Genomic DNA, 22,564 nt, shown 5'->3' on the forward strand with positions numbered 1-22,564 from the left:
CAAAAGGATACTTCCCCTTCACCTCCATCTCTTGCCACATTAAGAGAATATCTGGTTGGGGCTGGAGTGATAGCACAGTGGGTAGGGTGTTTCCCTTGCATTCAACCAACCCGGGCTCGATTCCCAGCATCTCATATGGTCCCCTGACCACTGCCAGGAGTAACCCCTGAGCATCGTCAGGTATGACCCAAAAGGGAAAAAAAAGAGAGAATATCTGGTAACAGAGGAATGTAATGGAACCATCTGCATGTCTCACACCTTAGTTACATCTCTAGAGAACCCCAAAGAAAATAGAGAATAATGACTCCAGAGGTATTCTAGTCCCTAAACTAACCTATTGCTACACCAAACTATAAAGATGGCCTCACTCCTAGCCAGGTAAATATAAAACCTCACACCAGCAGCAGGAGAGAGAGTGCAAGAGGGGTGGCACTTGTCTTGCATGTAGTTGTGGCAGCTGCGGCCCTGGTTGAGGGGTGACAGGCAGGCACTTCACAGATAGAATCCCACACAGAGATAAACTGGAAGACAGCATGGGCCGTGTCTTCTGAAACCAGACTGGCTGGAAGCCGGGGTGATCCCCCTGCACACTACAGGGACAAACGCCCCCCAAACCCGACCTGTGTGTCCAGGGGGGTCTTTCAGGAGTGGGGGGGGGGTAGGATGAGGCGTAGGACAGAGATTTCTAGAAAGACCACGAGATGGATGGAAAGCAGTTCAATGAAAGGAAGCCGTCTCGGGAGAAGGGTGAGACTAGAAAGAAAGGAGAAAAAAACCTCCTGTACTTCTAATCTGGGAGGCTGTGCCCTAGCACCTCTGCCGGGGAGAGATCGCATTGGGGGTACAACACCCTGGCTCTGTCCCAGGTACCGCACACGATCCCTCCTATTGCTGGGGTGACTCCCGTGCACCCGTGGGTGTGGTCCAGACATCCCAACCTTCCTCGCACACTCGAAATAAACGCAAACCGCCATCGTGGGTGACACTGGGGAGGGCGATGAGCATCAACCGGGCAGGGGACCACTGCGGCCCACAAGGCCACAACGACCGTGAGGCAGGTTTGTGCCCCGGGCGACGGGAAGACGGACGGACGAGCGCACAAGCCGCCAAGCTGTGAGCGACGCGAGGGGCTGACTGGAGGGAAAGCCACGAAGATCTCTCTGGCAGGTGGGCGCCAGGGCTCCAGCACTGCCCACTATGGGCTCCGAGCGGGAGAGCAGAGGGGCCCGCGAATTCGGCGTCTCCTCTTTAGCCGGCGGGCGCCCTCTCTTGCTCGGACGAGGAGGTGGCGCAATTCTCAGCGGAAGCGTGGCACGGGAAAGGGCTTCCCGGGCTGGGGCCGGGGAAGGCACCGCGGTGCAGGTCGGTACACCCAGACAGCGAAGGCGAACCTTTGAGGAGACAAGAGCGGGGCCTCGCCATAGGCCCGGGAGGCCGCCGCCGGCCGCTGAGCTACCCCCGCCCCGCAGAGGCCGCCGCTACCGCGGCAGCGCGGACAGGCCGAGGGGGCGGCGCCGGATCCGCCGGGGCGGGGCCTTGTGACGCGCCGTCAGGGCCCGCCCATCAGGGCCGGCAGCCCATTGGCTCTCCGTTACCGCCTTTTCCGGGCAGGAAGCTGGTCGCGCAGCCGGAAGTCAGAGGACCCTCAGGCTGGGAGGTAGCGGTGGCGTTCAAAGCAGCGCGCCCCGGGGCTGTCATTGTCGGCCGGCTTACTCACTCAGGCTTTGGCCCGAACTAGGTCACCCTCAGAATCCTGGCAGCCCCCTGGAAGGGCGTTGGAGCGGACCTCGAGATCTTCGGCGCGCTGACAGAAAAGCCGCGCCGCGGAGGGCCACCGGAAGCCCCGCCCCTAGGACCTCTCGGAAAGTCTCCCGAAGGAGGTTAGCACCCCCCGAGGTACCGCCCCGGGGCGGGGCCCACACGCCATGGCCACGCCCCCGGGCGCCGACTCGGCGGCTTTGCGCTTCGGCGCCGCGGCCAGCTGGCACGTGGTGCGCGGACGCTGCGTGGAGCACTTTCCGCGAGTCTTAGAGTTTCTGCAGTCTCTGCGCGCAGCCGCCCCTGGCTTGGTTCGTTACCGGCACCATGCACGCCTGTGCATGGGTCTAAAGGCCAAGGTACTGAAGCAGTTAGAACCTGGAAAACGAAGAGGGGGGAAAGGATGGGATGGGATGCGGGGAAGCTCTGATAAGGACTGGCCGCTTGCGGGTGGGAGCCACTGGAAAATGACAATGTGAAGATTCTGAACCCAGTCCGACTTCGCAGATGGTGGTGGAGCTGATCCAGCTGGACCGGCCCTGGGCGCAAGTTCTTAATGCCCTGCATCGCCATTTCCCCGAGTGTGAACCTGTGGTGCGGGACCCAAAAGCTGTGAGTAATCACGACCCCCCGTCCCCCCCCAAAAACTTGGCGTGACAGAGCTGCTGCTCCTCCGGTCCTCTGGATCATGGTGTCCCTAACTTCCGGTTTTCTTACTCTTCACAGACAAAGCAGGATCTGAGGAAGATGGCAGAGGCAGAGCAAACTTTTCGCCAGCAGGTGAAGCAGCTCACGGAGGCTCCAGTGGATTTGTCTTACAAGCTGCAGGTGAGACCGGCTGGCCTTGAAGTTCCAGGGTGAACTTTTCTCGAGTTCTTCAATTCTCTTGAGTTCTTTCTTACTTGCTTCTTTTCCCTCTTGAAAAGGAACTGGAACAGGAGTATGGAGAACCTTTCCTGGCAGCCATGGAAAAGCTACTTTTTGAATACCTGTGTCAGCTGGAGAAAGCACTGCCGCCACTGCAGGCACAGCAGGTGGTGTTGGGGGTGACAGGCAGAAGGGAGGAGTGCGGGGTGGTGGCATCAGGGCTGTTTTTTCTTGTTTCTTAATCACTCCCTCCCTCTCCCTGCCTACAGCTTCAGGACACATTCAGTTGGATACAGCCTGGAATTTCTATAACTTTGTCTTCTGCCTTGACCCAATATGCAATGGACATGGGGTGGCCACGTTTAGGTACCAAGACGGAAAATTAGGAATTTGGGAGTGGGGTGCGGACCCTCATGCCTTTTGAGACAGCCCGCTGGAATGCTTATGGGTCGGAGATGAAAGAAATGGGGCTGAATTCATCTGCTACTGTTTGTTCTCTTGATCAGGAGCTTCACTTTCCTTTTTCAGAGTGCTCTGATACTGATTCTTGGAACACAATAGAGTCCACGGAGCAGAGTCCTCCTCCACAACGAAGATCAGCACTCAACAGTCCTCTGCCAAAAGCCATGTCCAGCCCACTCCATCCGCAGGGCCCAGTCTCAAGGAAGCACCCAGAGCCTCTGGCTGGCCACCACTTCAATCTGGCCCCTCTAGGCCGACGAAGAATTCATTCACGATGGGCTCCCAGAAGGGGAGGCCAAAAGGCACGCCCCACAGTCATGCTGCTCCCCTTTAGGAATATAGGCACAAGCCACATCCTATCTAAACCCAAGAACTTGCAGGAACGACTTGAGGAGTATGGGGCAGATCCAGCAGGTGCTGGGTGCATGAGAGCCGGCCCCACTGAGAAGTCTCAGAATCCATCCCAGACCCCAGGGGAAAGGGCCCTGAAGGAGAACCTAGTTGACCCGTTTACCTCCGAACAGAAAGAGTGAGTGGGACGGAGTTGTTCTCACCAACAGCACGTTCCTAGCCTGCTCTCCCTTCACCCTGTCTTCTCTGCTTGCTTCCACCTCAGGAACTGCTTGGCTTGTCCCTTGGGTACCCCAACACTGTCAATATCACCACCTAGGGCCGAGACACCAGGTGGGTATCTGTAGTGGGTCAGACAGCTTATCTCTTAGGGACTCATGAGGACTTATAGTTTGGGCTAGAGAGATAGCTCATTGGCCAGAGAGTGTTATGTGTCTGTGTGTTGGAGGCCTGGGTTCAAGCCCTGACACCAGATGGTGCCCTGAACACCTCCGGAAGATGAATCCCAAGCACTGAGCCTGGAATTAATCCCACATGCGGTCCAAACACCAGAATAAATAAAAATGAATCTTTAAGAAAAGTCACAGGGCCAGTGATAGTGTAACAGATATGGCGTTTGCCTTCATCATGGCTGACCCAGGTCTGATCCGTGGTACCCCATATGGTCCCTTGAGCCTGCCAGAATTGATCCCTGAGCACAGCTAGGAATAAGCCTTGAGTACCTCTGGGTGTAACCCAAAACAAAAGTTGTTTGATGCTGCCAGAGTGCTAGTACTGTGTACTTGCCTTGTACATTACAGAGCCAGGTTCAATCCCTGGCACCCTATATGGTTTCCTAGGCATCTCCAGGAATGATCATTGAGTGCAGAGCAGGAATAAGCCCTGAGTATCATCCGGTGTGGCCCCAAAATAAAAAGTATCCTTTGGCACAGAGTATCGTGAATAGGACACTTAAACCACATGCAGCTGATCCAGGATTGACCTCTGGGTACCACATATAGTACCCAGATCCTGCCAAGAGAAAGCCCTTAAGCAAGACCGGGTGTGGCCCCCCCAGAATAAACAGAAAAACTCATGTGACATGCAATTTTCTCCTATAGCGTGTCCTTCACCTGCATGCAGCTCTTCCATTACCATAGGGGACCTGGTTTTGGACTCTGAAGAGGAAGAAAACAGCCAAGGAAAGGTGAGTAGGAAGGAAGAGAAGATGGGGAAGGTCCTGGGCAGAGTAAAAGTGAAACCCACCTGTTTCAGGATGTGCCAGCTTAAAGAAAGGTTTCAGGTGATGATAGGCTCTCCCTAATCCTTCTCTGCAGGAGTGTCTGGAAAACTATCAGAGGACAAAGTTTGACACCCTGATCCCTACCTTCTGTGAATACCTCCCACCTTTCCCATGATCCTAGACACCTATGATAGAAGGGAATGCCCCCTGAACTTTTACCTGTCTCCTTTTTCCTTAATTCTGTACAAGTTAGGGAGAATCAAGTTAACCTGACTGTAATGCTTGGTAATTAAATTTTGATCTATTAAAAAAAATGGTCTTGGTGTGAGAAAGGGGGAATTAAGGCTTTTCTCAATCAGGACAGATCAGTCCTTAGAAATAGTATTGGTCTCTCCAGGGCTGGAAAAATCCCATTACTTTTTTTTTTTTCTTTTTGGTTCTTTGGTCCTCCTCAGCAACTCTTAGGGGTTATTCCTGGTTCTGCACTCAGGACTCACTCCTCGTAGTACTTGGGAAACCATATAGTATGCCAGGGACTGAACCCTGATTGGTCACGTGCAAGTCAAATGCCCTAACCACTGTACATAACACTCTAGCCCATTTTTTTTCCCCTTTCCTTGAAAAGTGCTGTTTCAATATGCCTGGAGGGTTACCAGGGCTAAAGGTCTGCGAGAGAAACATCTTTGGTAGTTCTGCAAACCAGTTCTGTGTTGGAGGCCAGAACTTTTTTTGCATATTCTGGTACTACCCTGGGGCTGGTATGAGAATGGGGAAAACTCACCTCACTCTCACCAGTGTCGACTGCTTGCTGCAGCATCCAGATGCCTGCCGAGTACAGAACAGCCCTACGATCATTAGTCATTGGGATTTCTCTTTATTGAGGGACTCGGTGTGTGAACATGTCCTCAAAGAGCCTATCTACTTAATAAAACATGATTCTAAAAGCCTACCTCTTCCAGACCAAGGTCAGAGAAAACCCTTTTTTTCCTTTGAATCTTCCGGATGCTGGCTCCCCAGGTTCCTGTTTGGCCAACTTTGTTGTCTTAGCCTGTCTTGCTTCGTGTTTGTGGCCCTGGGCACTTGGAGGACAGAATAACTTCAGGAACCCCTCATGAGAGGCCAGGAAATCACAAAGTAATAAGTAGTTGCTGGGACCAGTGAAGGGTCCATTCAGGGGGCCCTGTGGTAGGGTGCTGGTGCCATGGGTGGGCAGGGAGAGTCCAAGTCTAGCTCTCTTCACTGAAGATTGGATTCACTTGCTGAGTGACACGGATGAAGGTGGTTCTGCGGCTGAGCTCCCTGAGCTTCGCTGCTCCCACGTAGGTGCAGGTGGAGCGGATGCCCCCAAGGATGTCCCGGATGGTGTGTTCCACAGGCCCCTTAAAGGGCACCTCCACCGTCTTTCCCTCAGAGGCCCTTGGAGGAGGAAAGACTCTTTTAGCTTTCCTTGCAGGATTCCTTAAGTCTGCCATTTCCTGCATTAAGCCCTAGCTGTCTGTTTTTCTCTCAAGAACTGTACCATCCATTTCCCAGCAGACACCCTACCTACTCAAGACTTCCCAAGACCCTTCCACTCCCGGGCTGCCACACATACCTGTACTCGGCCACACCCCCAGCGTATTTCTTCATGGCCAGCTCAGAACTCATGCCATAGAAGAGCTTGAACTTCTTCCCGTCCCTCTCAATGAGCTCGCCACCTGACTCACTGTGTCCGGCTAGCATGCCACCCAGCATAACGAAGTCAGCACCAGCCCCTGCCAGCATTGAGGGGGAAGAGACAAATCTGGTCCAGGTGCCTCATAATCACACTCAGGAGCAAGCAAATTTCAAGTCCTGATATGGGGCCATCTACCCTTCATTTTGTTTCCTAAGCTGGCCCACAGTCCACCACCCAGGCCACTGCTCTGCTCTATCCACTTTGCTGCTTTTGCCTTCTTGTCTTAACTGTGACCACAAAACTCACTTAAGTTTCCCCAAGTCCCCAACTTCAGTGTGATCCAGGACCTTGTAGGGAGCTGGGCAAAGTGCAGATGGTGCCCCCATCCCCAGAGCAGGATCTTGTAGGTCATGAGTGGGGGGTGGGGCCTGGGCATCTCCATGGGGTCCTGCAGTCCAGGGGCAGGTACTGATGGTCCTGGACCACACTTGTATGGCCTAGAGCAGTGTCTTAGGACTGCCCCTTAGCTTGTCCAAGACACCACGGGTTTTAGGAACACATGTTAGGGAAAAGTTTTGCTGAGTCTTTGCTAGCCTGGTCCTACACCCTCATAGGTGACTCTTCCTCTTCTGTAGGAGCCTGTTTCTGTGTCCCTGCAACATCCTTACCAAAAGCCTTAGCCACATCCCCGGGACAGCAGCAGCCTCCATCCTGCAAAGTAAGGAGGACTGTGAAGATACAGCATGGGTTTGCTAAGCCCGGTTAGCAATGGCCGGCCTCACAGCTGACCCACTCTACAGCAGCCTCCATCCCCTGCACCCCAGGCCCTACAGTGCCCTGCCCTGAGCCTTACTGAAATGATGTGGCCTTTGAGGCCGTGAGCGGCATCTGCACACTCCATCACTGCACTGAGCTGTGGATAGCCCACCCCAGTTTTCTTCCGGGTGGTACACACGGAACCTGAGAAGAAAGACAGTAAAGTACTCTGCATGCGTGTGTGTGCCCCAAAAAGAGCACAGTGTCCCCCCCACCCCCACCCCCAGGAACCAGTTTACCTGGTCCAATTCCTACTTTGATGATGTCAGCCCCTGAGAGAATGAGTTCTTCCACCATCTCTCCTGTTACCACGTTTCCTGCCTGAGACAGAGTCGTCAGAACAGCATTCTTAGTGGCAGATGTAGATGGGGGGTTGCGTACTCTTATAAATAACATGAGTGGACTGAAACACTCCAGCAGTATTACAAAGAAGGATACGTGGGTGCCCTCTACTGGGCCCTCTGCAGGCTTTCACACTAGCCACTTGGAGATTCAGCTTCCCAGCTAGAGGTGGTATATCTTAGGGTGGTGCCCTAAGGTTAGGCAGGAGCCCAACTCTGCGCAAATCTGATTTACAGTAAGTGTATTTCCCTCTCCCTGCCAGGAGATGCAGACACTTCCAGTATTTAAGCTGTTATGTCATGAAACCTCTGGCGCAGGGGAATGGGAAGACAGGGTAATGTATGCTAATGAAAAACAAATAAAGCCGTGTTTGCTTTTGATGTACAAAACAGAGATAACCCTCAATGCTGTGAAGAGAATGAGCCATTTCATCATTCCACTAAGCTTATAATAAAATGCTATTTCATGTGATCCTTTTTTGCATATCCGTTTCAGTGGGCATATATGTATGTATCCCAGGTCTGTCCAACACACAGTTCTGTCATGGTTTCCTGACTGATGTTGGGGATGCAGCATTTACAAAGTATGAATCAAGGGGCAGAGGTGGTTAACTATAATAACCAAGAAATAAACATTTCTGTATGAAACTGTGGAGAATCACTCAGTGACATACTTAAGTGAACTAAAAGTCCTAACGCAGCAGAGAGATGAACTGATTAAAAAAAAATTATAATTAAAAGTGGCCTAAAAGTGGAAGAAGAACTAGATCAGTTACAGGTTAACCAACATACCATGATGGTGTGTTCCGGGAAGCGCTTCCGCACATCCTTTACAAACTCAACAAAGTGTTCAGAGTAACCATTGGCTACATCCAGGCAGATGTATTTCACCTGCGGGATAGCTTCCAGTATCTGTTCCAGCTGTTCAAAGTCAGAAGAGCCTGTACCTGAGCTGGCAGCCAGATGCTGTGGGATCAACAGGGTCATTGGCATAGGAGGCATTAGAAAATCTATGGCATATTATAGATGACCTGATGAGCAGTCAATGGGAGAGAAGCACTGGTCCCCAGGGAGCAAACAAAAGGTTCCTGGTATAAGGAAGAGGTCAGGGTAGGCCCATTGTTACCTCCAAACAGTCAGGATTCTGGCCAGCAAACTCTTTCCACTGGTCAAGGTTGTAGTGTTTATGGACAGCAGTGAAGAGGGAGAACTAGGGAGAAGAAAGAGTCCTTTACTAGATCCCCCTTTACTGGAAATAGATTTTCTAGAAATAGATTTTCTCCCTCTTCCATCTTAGGGAGAAAAGGGTAAAACTTGGAAAGGGCACTGAAGAAATCAGTGGTTGAGCTGGAACTTGGAGTTAAACCAATAATTCTCCCTACAAATCCTACTGGGCTTTGTATCACATGCTAAAACTTATCCAACACTCTCTCTGAAGTCCTCAGATTGGGTTCACCTGTCCTCAGGTGAAAAGGACAAGCTGCTGCTGGGAACAAGGGTGTAAGAAGACATTCAAGAGGTCAGAGCCAATATCGGCCAGTTGAATCAGCACTTGCTATGGCCCCTTGCATGGTACTAATTTTGGAGGTAACTTCTGGCTCATTTTGTGAGCAGTAATTCAGTTTAAATGCTCACACACAAAAAGTAATGAAGCCTTAAGATTAATAGAATAAAGTGCTACTCCAGTCCTCCACTTCCATGGGAGTAAAGGACAAATTTTCTTCAAATAGAACTAATCTGAGAAGTTTTTCATTCAGCTAAGTTCAAGGATATAATGATTCTTCAGGCCTGTTTTCCCAGGCTCAGCAAACTGCAACCAATAACCTGATACTTTGAGAAAAGCATTCCAAACGTACTGTGAATGCTGCTGCTTTGGAAGTGCAGACATAGGCCAAAGAGATAGTGCAGGGCTAAGGTGCTTGCTTTGCATCTCAACACTTCAGTTTCATCCCAGCACCACATATGGTCCCCCGAGCACGGCCAGGGGTCACTGTCACTCCTGAGCAGAGGCAGGACTAGCCACTGAGCACTACCAACCCCTCCAGCCCCAGCCAAATAAAAGTGCAGACATTGGGGCAAGGGAGATAGCTGGTGCTCATGACTTGCATGCAGGAGGCCTAGATTTGATCCCCACGTGGTCGCCTAAGCACTTCCAGGAATTACCTCAAAGAAACATAATACAAAGTGCAGACATGCAAGGGGTCCCAGAGACCCCTTTAGCTATTCAAAGACTAAAGCACATGCCTGGCATGCTCAGGGCCCCAAGTTCAATCCCTCACACCAAATGACGCTGGAGTACCACTGTGTAGCTCTGGTGGCCTCAGAGCACTGCTGGGGTGGCCCTGATACCCACTAGCACTGCTGGACCGACTACCAAACTGTCAGGCCAGTAAAGCAGGGCCAGTATCACTGGAGTGGCTATTGGTCCTCACTAGCACTGCTGGGGTGACTCCACTTCCCCCCCAAAAAAGTGCAGACATGCAAACAAATGAGGGCACTTGACTGAGCTAGCACAAGCCTTAAAATTGACATGAAATCAGGGAAGCCATTAGCTAGCAGGATGGAAGTGCTACTGCTCTACTCAGATCACCTTCATTCATACTATTAGCAAAAGCTGGCACTGAATTCTCTCTCAGCAACAGTCTGCTCTCACTATGCTGACAAAGAAAAACCACTCTAGGAGGTTGGCTGACCTGGGAGATACATCAGCACAGTGTGGCATGATGAGCACATCCAATTATATAGCAAGTCAGAGATCAAGAAGAAGATGCTTCACACATCCAACCTTTTAATTAGCATTGTGAGACTTGGCTCCATATCTAAAATCTGATTTCTTTAGTACTCATCAGCAGTACTGAGTGAAAATTCATTCTTAACATAAAGCATCATGACAAGGTCCTTATATTATAGCATGTCTGTTAATGCTAAAGACGCTCCCTTCCCCAATGCCACTGGACAGGGCAAGCACACAACAGCAGAATCCCTAAGCAGACAGTGAATGACAGCAGCAACGCTACCACAACTGCATAACTGTCAACATCAGAAATTCCACAAAGACTTACAGCAATCGAAAAGGAAAATGAAGTCCTTAAGGCTAACAGTCACAAGCAGTAGCAGACTCCATCAAGCAGGGCTACATGGATTAATCAGAAGAGTGGATTTATTCTCAGAGTACCTTCTGAGCTACAGGTAGAGAAGCGGGTACTATTACAGACAGGAGCAGCATTTTCCAGTGTGAAAGAGAATAGCCTGTATGTAAGAATGTTCCATTTGGGCATGCCCCAAGAACTCCCAGGAACCGAGGACTTAGAGGAAGATTTTTTTTTTAAGGTGAAAAATAAAATTTTAACAAGCTTCTTTCTAGGATCTTTGAATTTGAAATTTTTTGAGTGTCAATCTACAGTTTCTGGATTAAAATAGTGAGTGCACTGTGTTCTGCATGGGACTGTAAGGGGAGGGACGTGAGTGACGTGGAGGGGGTGAGCAGGCTGTGTATTGAAATGCTGGCAGGGTGTGTAAATTGCTGGACAGAAGAAAAGGGAAATTTATGTTTATATATTAGAAAAAATGAAAACAAAGTCTAACTCTGAATTCACTTTCACAGATGGCCTTTGAACTGAGAAGTTAAAGAGGCCTTCTTGCTTGCATGTTCACTGCGAGAGTACTGACCTGGGATAGAGGTGAGGATGCAGACATCTCTTCAACCAGCCCCAGAATGACCTTCACTGAGGAAAGGGCATGAATGAAATCCTACCTTACAGAGAGCCTTGGCCATCTCAAAGGTTCCTACAGTGTCCATATTGGCAGCAATAACTGGGATCCCAGTATACATCTGTTTTGAGTTGCGAAATGAAAAGGATCTTGTGAGATCCACCTGCAGATATGAACAGTGCAGATATGAACAAACATTCATCCACGATATACATACTACATGAGGGCAAAAGCCAGGAATATTGCTCAGTCCTGCCCAGCAGAAGCTTGAGTCAAGAAAGAGCCACCAGAGTGAGCAGCAGACTCACCTCACTTCGTGACTTCAGGGTGCTGCGCTTGGGCCTCAATAGGACATCTTTAAAGTCCAGTTTGATGTCGTTGTCAATGTGAGGCATGCTGGGAGCCAAGGGGCAACAGGGAATCTGAAGGCAGAAGGGAGGAAAAATGAGGAGTGGAACTGGAACCAGTCTTCTCTTAGTCTTTAATTGAATGGCCCTTTTAGGGTTGGTGGCAGGACTTAACTCTCTCCTGGCTTAAAGTTTGAAAGGGCAAGGGTTGGTGAGATAGTACAGTGTGTAGATCACCTTGCAGGAAGCGGACACAGGTTCAATCCCTGGCACCACATATGGTCACCACCCCCCACCCCAGCTACTCTAGGAGTGATCCCTTAACACAAAGTAAGAAGCCCTGAGCACTACTGGGTGTCGTCCCAAAACAAAACAATTGAGAAGATAAAAATTAGATGATTTAATTATAGGCAATTTCCCCATAAAAAAAAAGTGTACACATTCCTTCCAACTGCTCGCAGAACACTCTAAAGATAGAGAATATGTTATGGCACAGGACAAACTTCTCAGTAAGTTTATGAATACCTGAAATCTTTTCAAACATCTTTTCAGTTCATAAATCAACAAAAAAAAAAACATACAAAAAAACATGCAGGGGGGCAGATACCACAAGCTGATGGTGAATAATCAACACTATAGAAACTATCAGGTCAACAAGATCAAAAGTAAAGACAAAAAAAAAAATCACGTTTTTGTTTAAAAAAGAAAAGGAAAATAAAAATAACTCGAGGGACTGGAGCGATAGTACAGTGTGTAGGGCATTTGCCTTGCATGTGGCTGACCTGGGTTCGATCCTTGACATCCCATAAAGTCCCCTGAGCACCGCCAGGTGTAATTCCTGAATGCAGAGCCAGGAGTAACCCCTGAGCATTGTCAGGTGTGACCCAAGATGACAAAAAACAAAACAAAACAAAAAACCAAAACAGACCAGCTAGAGAGAGTGTACAAAGGGTAGGGTGTTTGCCTTGCACACAGCTGACCAGGGTTCAAATACTGGCACCTCATATGGTAGCCCAAGCCTGCCAGGAGGGATCCCTGAGCACAGTCAAGGGTAAGCCCTGATCACCACCAGGTGTGGTCCAGAAACCAAACCAAAAAGAGGAAAAAATGTATATCTTGAAATTAATGAAAATGACAACTCGTGAGAACCTATGGCATGCAGGAAGTGTAGCCCTATGAAGAAATTTATAAGAATGAGGAAACAAGAAAAATCAAGAAAAAAATTAATTTCACTAAAGAAACTAGAAAAAATTAAGCAAACCCAAAAGTCAAGATAGGAAATAACAGCTATAATAGAAATTAATAAAATGGAGATCAAAAAGACAATTCAAGGGGCTGGAGCGATAGCACAGCGGGTAGGGCATTTGCCTTGCACGCGGTCAACCCGGGTTCGATTCCCAGCATCCCATATGGTCCCCTGAGCACTGCCAGGGGTAATTCTTGAGTGCAGAGCCAGGAGTAACCTCTGTGCATCGTTGGGTGTGACCAAAAAGAAAAAAAAAGTAAAAAAAAAGACAATTCAAAAGGTCAACAGGGACTGTAGTAATAATACAGCAGGAAGGGAACTTGCCTAGCACGCAGCTAACTCAGATTCAATCCCTGGCACCATACACGGTCCAGAGTCTAGCAGGAGTGATCCCTTAGTTAGAGCCAGGATTAAATCCTGAGAACCCATGGGTGAGGCCCCAAAGCAAAAACAAAATCAGAAGATCAACAATACTAAGAGCTGGTTTTCTGAAAAAATGAACAACAGAACAGATAAATCTTTAACCACAGAGAAGAGGAAACACCAAAATTTTCAGAACCCAAAGAGAAGCTACAAAAGAGAGCACAGAAATACAAAGGATCAAAGAGTATTGTAAACAATGATAAAACAACAAAATGGACAATCTGGAAGAAATGGACAAATGCGTGGAAAAATGCAACATCCTAAGGGTGAATCAGCAAGAAACAAACAGCCTGAACAGACCCATCAAAATGAGACCATTGAAACTAATCAAAAGTTCCCCCAAACTGTGACTTAACTAGAAGATGCCACAAAACCTTTTGTTTGGTTTTGGGTCAGACCCCACAGTGCTCAGCGGCTATTCCTGGCTCTCAGCTCAGGGGTGGCACCTGTAAGTGCTTTGGATCAAACAGTGCTGGGGATGAAATGCAGGTCTCTGCAAGCAAAGCATGGACTGAGCCCATTGAGTGATTGCTCTAGTTGACACCAAGGTGCTTAGGGCTTACACTTGGCTCTGTGCTCGGGGATCACTCCTGGTGGTACTCGAGACCAAATGTGGCGTCAGGGACTGAACCCAGGTCAGCCACATGCAAGGCAAGTGCCTTATTCAATGCACTCTTTTTCCAAACCGCCCACCAAAGTGTCACAGAAAAAGTAATACCTATTTTTCTCTGATTCCTCTATAAAATTGAAAAGGGAGGGTGGAGGTAAGGGACTTTGGATTAATGGTGGAGGGATCCTAGCACTCTGGTGGTGAGCAAGAGGGTAGAAGCACTCCTGAACTAGAACACTGGTAACACGGGGCAGGTGGGGGTGGAGAGAGAGAGAGAGAAAGAGCACGATTAAAGGGCTGAGCACACGTTGTGCTTAAGGGAAGTTCAGGTTCAACTCCTACCACCACATGGTCCCCTAAGCACCACCAAAAAACAAAAATCATGTGTTATCATCATGTGGCATTTATTCCAAAAACCCATGACTATTTCATCATACACAATGACACATCTCATCAGCAAAAGGAAGGACAAGAATCACAAGACTGAGCCGGGGGGGCTGGAGCAATAACACAGCAGGTAGGGCGTCTGTCTTGCACACGGCTGACCCGGGTTCGATGCTCAGCATCCCATATGGTCCCCTGAGCACCGCCAGGGGTAATTCTTGAGTGCAGAGCCGGGAGAACCCCTGTGCATCACCAGGTGTGACGCAAAAAAAAAAAAAAAGAAGAAGAAGAAGACTGAGCCAGGGAGATACTCAAGTGGTAGAGCACCACCAGGTGTTGCCCCACACACACACACAAAAAATCACTGGAGAGGCTATAGTGACAGTATAGCAGATAAGGCACTTGCCTTGCATGCGGCTGACCGGGGTTTGGTCCCCGGTACCCCATACTGTCCCCCGAGCATTGCCAGGAGTGATTCTCAAGCACAGAGCCAGGAGTAGACTCTGAGCACAGCCAGATATGGTCCAAAAAACAATTTTTAAAAAAATCACTGGAGAGGCCAGAGAGCTAGTATAGGGATTAAAGTGTTGGTCTTTCTTGCAGCCCACCTAGATTCACAACCCCAGCACCACAGAGTTCACCAAGCACTGCCAGGGTCACTCCTGAGCACCACAAGATATACCAAAAAAAAAAAAAATCTGTGAGGCCAGAGAGATTGTAAAGGAGCAAAGGTACATCTCTGGCTTGCAGCCAGCCATGATTTAATTCCTGACCACATGCTGTTCTTCCAAGCAACACCAGATGCAGCCTTGTAGGTCCCCAAACATCACCAGGTGCATCCCTGAAGGCCTCTAAGCATCATCAGGTGTAACTCTGGATGCCCTTGAGCAGGATATCCTCAGCATCCTCAGCATCCCCGGGCCCTTGAACAGGTCCACCAGTCCAACTGAGAAATGCCAGGAGGAGTCCCTGGGTTTCCTGAGCACCATCTGAGAGGAGCTTCCCCACAAAAAAACATCAGCACTTCAAAAAAAAAAAAAGAACAGTTATAGGGGCTCCAGCAGGTAGGGTTTTTGCTGTTCATGCAGCCAATTAGATCCCCAGAACCCCATTTAGTTGCCTGAGTCACCTAAAGAGATCCCTGAAACACAGAGCCAAGAGTAAGCCCTGAACACTGCTGGGTGTGCCCCCTCTAAAAAAAAAACCCCAACCCAGAAATAAAAATATATGATTATAGAGCTGGAGAGATAGTACAGAGGGTAAGGGTGCTTGCCTTGCACATGGCTAACCCAGGTTCTATTCCCTTCTAAACCCACCAGGAGTTAATTCCTGAGTGCAGAGCCAGGAATAAACACCCCTGAGCATCGCCAGGGGCCCCACAACAAAAACAAAAAGCAAACAAACATAAAGGATTATCTCAATAGATATCTAAAAAGGAAAAAAAAAAGCATTTACAAGAAAGATACATCATCCTTTCATGATTAAAAAAAACAAAAACCAAACTCAAAACTGGCATAAAGGAATGTACCTGAACAACAGCCATATCTCACAAACCCACAGCCAACATCAGACAAGAATATCCACTTTGATCATTTAACCACCACCTGTGTTGGAAGTCCTAGGGAGAGCAACTGGACAAGAGCCACGTTTGAGAGGAAATGATGGAATATCATTATCTACAGATGACAAAACATGAAAATGTCTCAAAGGCTCCAACAAAAAGCTGTGTAAAAAAACAAGGGCTGGACGACAGTACAATAGACTGATTACAAAATCTGCCTGCTAGAACCATGGATTGGTCCTGGTACCCAACAATCTCTCTAATACTGTCATGAGCAACCCCCAAGCACAAAGCCGGGAGTAGCCCCTGAGTGCTGCTGGAGTGGCCACCAAACCAAAAACTAAACTGGCAGGCTAAAAAATTAATATACAAAAATACATTGTAGAAAATTCATAAAAACTGCATCAAAAAAATAGAAACCATTTACAACTGCATCAAAAAGAACTAACTTTAGAGCAAAACAACAACTCAAGTCTATAAAAAATGTGCTTGTGCACTGTTCACAGTAGAATCTGGAAACAACCCAAGTGCCCAAGAACAGACGACTGGTTAAGGAAACTATGGTACATCTACATAATGGTACAAACTACACATCTACTATGCAGCTGTAGAAAAGATGAAGTCATGAAATTTGCTTATAAGTAGATGGACATGGAGAGTATCATACTAAGTGAAATGAGTCGGAAAGAAAGGGACAGAATAGAATGACTACACTCAATTGTGGAATATAAGATAACATAATATCAGACTAACACCCAAGGACAGTAGAGACAAGGGCCAGGAGGATCACTCCACGTTTTGGAAGCTTGCCTCATGTGCTGGGAAGAAGGAAGTTAGGATGGAGAAGGGACCATTAAGTCCATGATGGTTGGAGAGATCACTCGGGATGGGAGATAGGTGCTGAATGTAGATTAAGGACCAAATATGATGGCCTCTCAGTATCTGCACTGAAGATGCCTTAAGTAGAGAAAGAATAAGAAGGAAGGTTCTTTCCACAAAGGCATGGGGTGGGATGGGGTGGGGATGGCAGGAGGGATAATGGGGACATTGGTGGTGGAAACACGCACTAGTGGAGGGTGGGTGTTTGAGCACTGTATGACTGAAACTCAATCATGAAAGCTTTGTAACTGTATCTCACAGTGATTCCATAAAAAAAAATGTGCTGGCTACCAATGAGTAGGAGTAGGGGAAGGAGGGATAGAGAGAATCAATGTGTATGACTGGTGGTAGGTACCATACCTACCTACATGTTTCAATATAAGTATATACTTATATATACATGATATATTCCTTTAATATATTCAACATATATAAGCACATACACAAGTCTATTAGCATGTATATTATACAATATAAGTATTTAAGTATATATACCTATACTTACATTGAAATATAAAGTTATACTCCCAAATTTTAAATAGCATAGAAAATAAATGTAATTTTTATTTGGGGGAGATGAGTCATAACTTGTTGTGCTCAGGGCTTCGTTTTGGCTCTCTGCTCACTTCCAGTGATCACTTCCGGTGAGGCTTAAGGGATCATATGTGGCACTGGGGATCAGACTCTGTTTTGCTACACACAAGGTAAGTGCCTCCTTACTTGCTGTACAATCTCTCCGACCCTATAACTGAAGTCTTTTAAAAAGAATATAGTGGAGGGCTGGAGCAATAGTACAGCGGGTAGAGTTGCCTTGCATTCAGGCCAACTCAGAGTCAGTCCTTTGGCACTGCATATGGTCCCCTGAGCACACCATGAGCACAGAGTCAGCAGTAAGTCCCGAGTACTGCTAGGTGTGGCCCTAAAACAAAACAAAATCTTAATATTTGAGAAATGATATTTTGGATGTACCTGGTGATGCTTGGGGGCTATTACATGTTCTGTGCTTAGGGGTCACTTCTTATGATACTAAGGGACCCATGTAGTGCCAGGATTGAACCTAAACCTCCTGCATGCAAATCATGTACTCAGCACTTGGAGCTCTCTCCGGCCCCTGATGCAATAAAGATCTATACACAAAAACCATAAGACACTGAAAGAAATGAAAGACACAAGGAGACAGACCCAAAGGAGTTCTGTATTTATGGATTAAAAGCATTAATTTAAATGGTTATATTAAAGAAACATACAGATTCAGTGACATTTATAAAAATCCCAATAATTTGCTTCACAATAATGCAACAAAAATTATAAACTGTATTTAGAACTTATAGAACTACAAAAGGAATTGGTAATTTGTAACAAAGGATTCAAGTGCATACAATGGAGCAAGTCTTTTTGTATAACTTTTTTTTTTTATGGAGAGGGAGGGTAGTGTTTGGGGCTACACCCAGCAGTGCTCTGGGCTTACTTCAGGTTCTAAGCACAAGGCTCACTCCCTGGGCAGGCTTAGGGGACCAGGTGGGCTGCTGGGGATCGAACCCTGTTCCGCCATGTCAGCCATGTGCAAGGTAAGCATCTTACCCTCTCTACTATCCCTCCGGCCACAGAGTCTTTTCAATTAATGGGAAAACTGGAGTACTACACGCAAAATAATGAAACTAAACAGTCATTCCATACATAATAGTTGATTGTAAATGAATCAAAGACTTGAATATAAGACCTAAAATTGTAAAATACATAAGAAATACATGACAAATGCTTCTTGACATTGGCTGAGGAGATGTGTTTGGGGACTCAACTCCAAAAGCAAGAAAAATAAAAGCAAAAATAAACAGTAACACCGAAAAGCAGAAAGAATGCAGAAAGGAATCAAAAAGACACCATTCTGAATGGAAGAGGATATTTGCACGTCATACATGTATTTTGAATATTAACGGAAAAGCAGTTAATATTTAAAAGTCTGAGCTGGAGAGAGCCCTCACAGCACATGCTTTGCCTGCAAGAGGCTCAGGCTCCATCCCCAGCACCCCATGGTCCCCAAGCACTGCTGGAAACAAGTCCCCAGCACACAGTCACAGAGCCATGAGAAGCCTCAGAGTGTGTGGCCCCCCAAAAAAACACAAATAAAAATATTTAATACTTTTAAAGAACTCATAAAACTTGGCATGCACTTCAAGCCCATGTTTTCCCTTAAACATGAATCTCCCTTGCTGTGTCTAAGTATCTTTGCTTGCTTGGCGTTTTCCACTTTGGAGATGCCTGTGTACTTCTCTTGAATGTGTCCTTCCTCTCTTTCTCTCCCCTCACATTTTTCTAAGTAAGTTTCATTCAATAAAAACTATCTTGTTTCACAAAACACACACACACAGACACACACACAACATAATACTCAACAAATAAGCAGCAACAGATTAAAAAATGGGAAGTAGACCTAAACACCTCTTGGTACTTCTCCAAAGATAACACTGATAACCAACAGGCACCTGAAAGATTTTCATCACTGCAGCATGGAAAGATGTTTATTACCTCTCACAATATTAGGAAAATGCAAATTAAAACGAATGTGAGTCATCAACTCACACTTGTGAGAATAGCTATTATCCAAAAGAAAATAAAAGGGATGGGGAGATGGTACAGGGGTTAGGGTGCATGACTTGCACGTGCCTGACCCTGGCACCACAGACACTCTAACAAGAAAGCCACACAGTATTACCAGAGGGCGGCTCCTCAAACACTGCTGGGGAGTGGTACTGGTGATTTCCAATACTTCATAGTCTGAGAAGCATTGCATCTTGGGCCCTACTCAATCTCTTGGTCCAATCAACAGAGTATCACTGGGAGTGGATTCCTTTAGCACTGATCAGGAGTGACCCCCAAAATATAAAGAGAAAATAGGATCAAACAGAATATAGAATAAAACCGTATAAAATTCACCAAGGGGCCAGAGAGATAGTACAACAGGTAGGGTGCTTGCCAAGCACACGGCTGATGTGAGTTCGATTCCCAGTCCCCCATATGGTCCCCCAAGCACTGTCAGGAGTGATCCCCAAGCACAAAAGCAGAGAAAGCTCTTAGCATTTCTGGGTGTAGCCAAAAAATAAATATAAAGTAAAAAACAAAAAGAAATAAAAGAGAAAAAAAGAGGCAACAAGTGTTGGAGTGGATGGGAAGGAAAGAACTCTAACATACTGCTGAAAGGAATGTATACTGCTGTAGCCATTATGGAAAGCAGTATAAAAATTCCTTTAAAAAGAAAAAAGTAGGAGCTGGAGTGCTAGTACAGTGGGTAGGGCGTTTGCCTTGTAAGCGGCTGACTCGGGTTCAATCCCCGGCATCCCATATGGTCCCTCAAGCATCGCCAGAAGAAATTCCTGAGTACAGAGCCAGGAATAACCCCTAAACATTGCTGGGTGTGAACCAAAACGCAAAAAGAAAAAAAGCAAAAATAATAAGAAGAAGAAGAAGAAAAGGAAAAGCAGAGGCTAGGGAGCTCTAAGGATTTAAGGATCTGTTTTTCATGCTGGAGCACAGGTTCTATTCCTGTACCACATGTTCCATAGAGCACCACAGCAAGTGGCCCCAAAAATGTAGCAAGAATAATTCCTGATCATCATTGGGTGTGGCCTAAAAAAACAAAGGTAAATCGGAGAGAAAACTCTAGAGGCTAAATGCATACTGTGCATACAGGAGGCTCATTTTTGGTCCTCAGTATAGCGTGGCCTCCAAAGCACCACTGGAAGCAGCTCCTGCCCATCCCTCACCCAAGTACTACCGGGTGTGGCTCAAAAAAATTTTTTTAATTACATAATTGGGCTGGATCAATAGTACTGCAGGTAGAGCATTTGCCTTGCAAGCGGCTGACCCAGTTTCAATCTTCAAAATCAAATATGGTTCCCCAAGCACCGCCAGGAGTGATTCTTGAATGCAGAGCCAGGAGTAACTCCTGAGCATTGCCATGGCTGACCCAAAAAAAGAGAAAAAAAAAAAAAGATAAACAAAAGCAGGACTGGAGCGATAGCACAGCAGTAGGGCGTCTGCCTTGTGCACAGCCAGCCAGGCCGACCTGGGTTCGATTCCTCTGCCCCTTTTGGAGAGCCCAGCAAGCTACGGAGAGTATCTCGCCCACATGGCAAAGCCTGGCAAGCTACCCGTGATGTATTTAATATGCCAAACACAGTAACAAGCCTCACGATGGAGACGTTACTGGTGCCTGCTCAAGCAAATCGATGAATAACAGGAGGACCGTGACTGTGACCGTGAAACAAAAGCAGACATTATATATAATCCAGATATTCCACTTAATGGGCATGTACCTAAAAACAGATAAACACTAATTCAAAAGGCAATATGAGTCGAGAGAGAGAATACAGCTTGCAGGGTGCTTGACTTGCATGTAGCCAACCTGGGTTCTATATCCAGCACCTGGAATAATACTGTGAGCACCACCAGTCATGATGTACGAGCACATTGCAAGAGTAAGCCCTGAACATTGCCAGGTGTGGCCCCCAAACAAATAAAGGATAGATGTTCATTGTCCAGCTAGTGACAATAACAGTGACAATAATAGACAATAATAGTGACAATTTCCAGCCAAGAACTGGAAACAAGGTATGTGCAAATGCAGATAATAATAAGGAAGATGAGGAAGGAAGATGTACACAATGGACATCTAGACATCGAATGAGCTAGTAAAGATGAGACTCAGGAAAGTGGTTCAGTGACAAAGAGCATTTGCCTTGCCTGGGATGTGTGAGGCCCTGGGTTCAATCCTCAGGCACTGCAAAAAAAAAAAAAATTGAAATCCTGCTATTTACAACATGCATGGACCTAGAAGGTGCTGTGCCCGTTAAAATACGCCATATGGACGAAGGCAAATGCCTATGATTTCAACTGTATGTGGTTCACAGAGAAAACAAGTGGTAGTGAGGGGGTTCCTTTTAGATTATAGAGCAACTATAGTATATTATGACCATAGTCACCAAGAGGGAAGGTGAATAAATTGGATAAAAGATTTTGAACAGTTGCAGGCATTCTAGACAGCCAAGTTTAGAATTAAGACTTCTGTTCTGGGGATCAACTCCTACGTATTGGAAATTTGTTCCCAGGCAGTGCTCAGGGGTCCATGGAGTGCCCGGGATGGAACCCAAGGCTCCTACATGCAAAGCAGGTGCGCCAGCCCTTGAGCCATCTCACCACCCTAGAATTGATTTCTAAAGGTAATTTAAGGTTAGTATATACACATGTCCATTTCCAACGTTGCACACTTGCCATTTATAACGCTATAATGCAATGTTACTTCAAAAATGTTTTGGAAAGTCAGGTCAGAGATTGAAGCATGGTCCCTGTAGACTGTCACCTCTGATTCCTGCACGGTTGCGATTTCCCTGGATGTCTCCATACCAGGTACTATCTGTTGAAGAGAAGAATTGGGATGGAGTCTTATCCCGTTTGTCACCGTTCTCCCCGCCAGAGAAAAGCGCAATGCAGGGTATGAGAGAGGCTGATTTGGCGGAGGAGGCGAAGGAATGAGGAAGATTCCATAACTAGCTTCCGGAAGAGGGGTACTCACTTCCTGTCGCTATCGCCCAGGTGGCCGTTGACCGAAGTTCACACTTACTTAGCAACGAGCCTCGTGCAGCCCCGCTGAGCCTTGTGGGCCACGCCAACAGATTCCGCTAAAGCCTGCGAGATCATTTACCAAGGAATTCCGACTTCAGCAGGGCCTTCTGGGTAACAGAGTCCACACACTCAGGTTACCGTTAGAACCGATGAGCAGGAAACTACAACTCCCAGAGTGCTACGCGCGCGAGACCCCCAAGGCATGTCGGGAGAAGTAGTTCCTGCGGGCCCCCGGTTTCCACTAGCCGTGGCTCACTAGGGACTTTCCGAATCGCGGAGGTCTTATTTCTGTTGTGAATTCACTGGAAGC

At 47.2% G+C, this 22,564-nt stretch overlaps 2 protein-coding genes across 4 annotated transcripts; one reads left to right on the plus strand and one right to left on the minus strand.

Moving 5' to 3' along the window:
* Positions 1 to 1,632: 1,632 nt before the first annotated feature.
* Positions 1,633 to 7,945, plus strand: TINF2 (TERF1 interacting nuclear factor 2). 3 transcript variants are annotated; one of them, XM_056134383.1, is made up of 9 exons: positions 1,633 to 2,117; positions 2,266 to 2,370; positions 2,485 to 2,586; positions 2,685 to 2,792; positions 2,895 to 2,991; positions 3,154 to 3,616; positions 3,704 to 3,771; positions 4,539 to 4,624; positions 6,953 to 7,945. In XM_056134383.1, the coding sequence occupies exons 1-9, from the start codon at positions 1,926 to 1,928 to the stop codon at positions 6,995 to 6,997; spliced, it is 1,266 nt and encodes a 421-aa protein (XP_055990358.1). In that variant the 5' UTR covers positions 1,633 to 1,925; the 3' UTR covers positions 6,998 to 7,945. The 3 variants fall into 3 exon arrangements, with proteins under 3 accessions (XP_055990358.1, XP_055990355.1, XP_055990356.1); XM_056134380.1 differs by lacking the exon at positions 6,953 to 7,945 and adding an exon at positions 4,755 to 4,967; XM_056134381.1 differs by lacking the exon at positions 6,953 to 7,945 and adding an exon at positions 4,753 to 4,967 and having other exon boundaries at positions 4,539 to 4,610.
* Positions 5,521 to 22,369, minus strand: GMPR2 (guanosine monophosphate reductase 2). Its single transcript, XM_056134384.1, has 11 exons — positions 22,205 to 22,369; positions 21,992 to 22,045; positions 11,494 to 11,607; positions 11,229 to 11,348; positions 8,601 to 8,684; positions 8,267 to 8,440; positions 7,373 to 7,454; positions 7,171 to 7,277; positions 6,986 to 7,028; positions 6,255 to 6,414; positions 5,521 to 6,076 (listed from the first exon to the last, which is right to left on the minus strand). The coding sequence occupies exons 2-11, from the start codon at positions 22,031 to 22,033 to the stop codon at positions 5,887 to 5,889; spliced, it is 1,116 nt and encodes a 371-aa protein (XP_055990359.1). The 5' UTR covers positions 22,034 to 22,045; positions 22,205 to 22,369; the 3' UTR covers positions 5,521 to 5,886.
* Positions 22,370 to 22,564: the final 195 nt, after the last annotated feature.

Source organism: Sorex fumeus, unplaced genomic scaffold, assembly GCF_029834395.1.
Source record: "Sorex fumeus unplaced genomic scaffold, SorFum_2.1 ptg000098l, whole genome shotgun sequence".
In the NCBI taxonomy this organism is placed as follows: Eukaryota; Metazoa; Chordata; class Mammalia; order Eulipotyphla; family Soricidae; genus Sorex; species Sorex fumeus.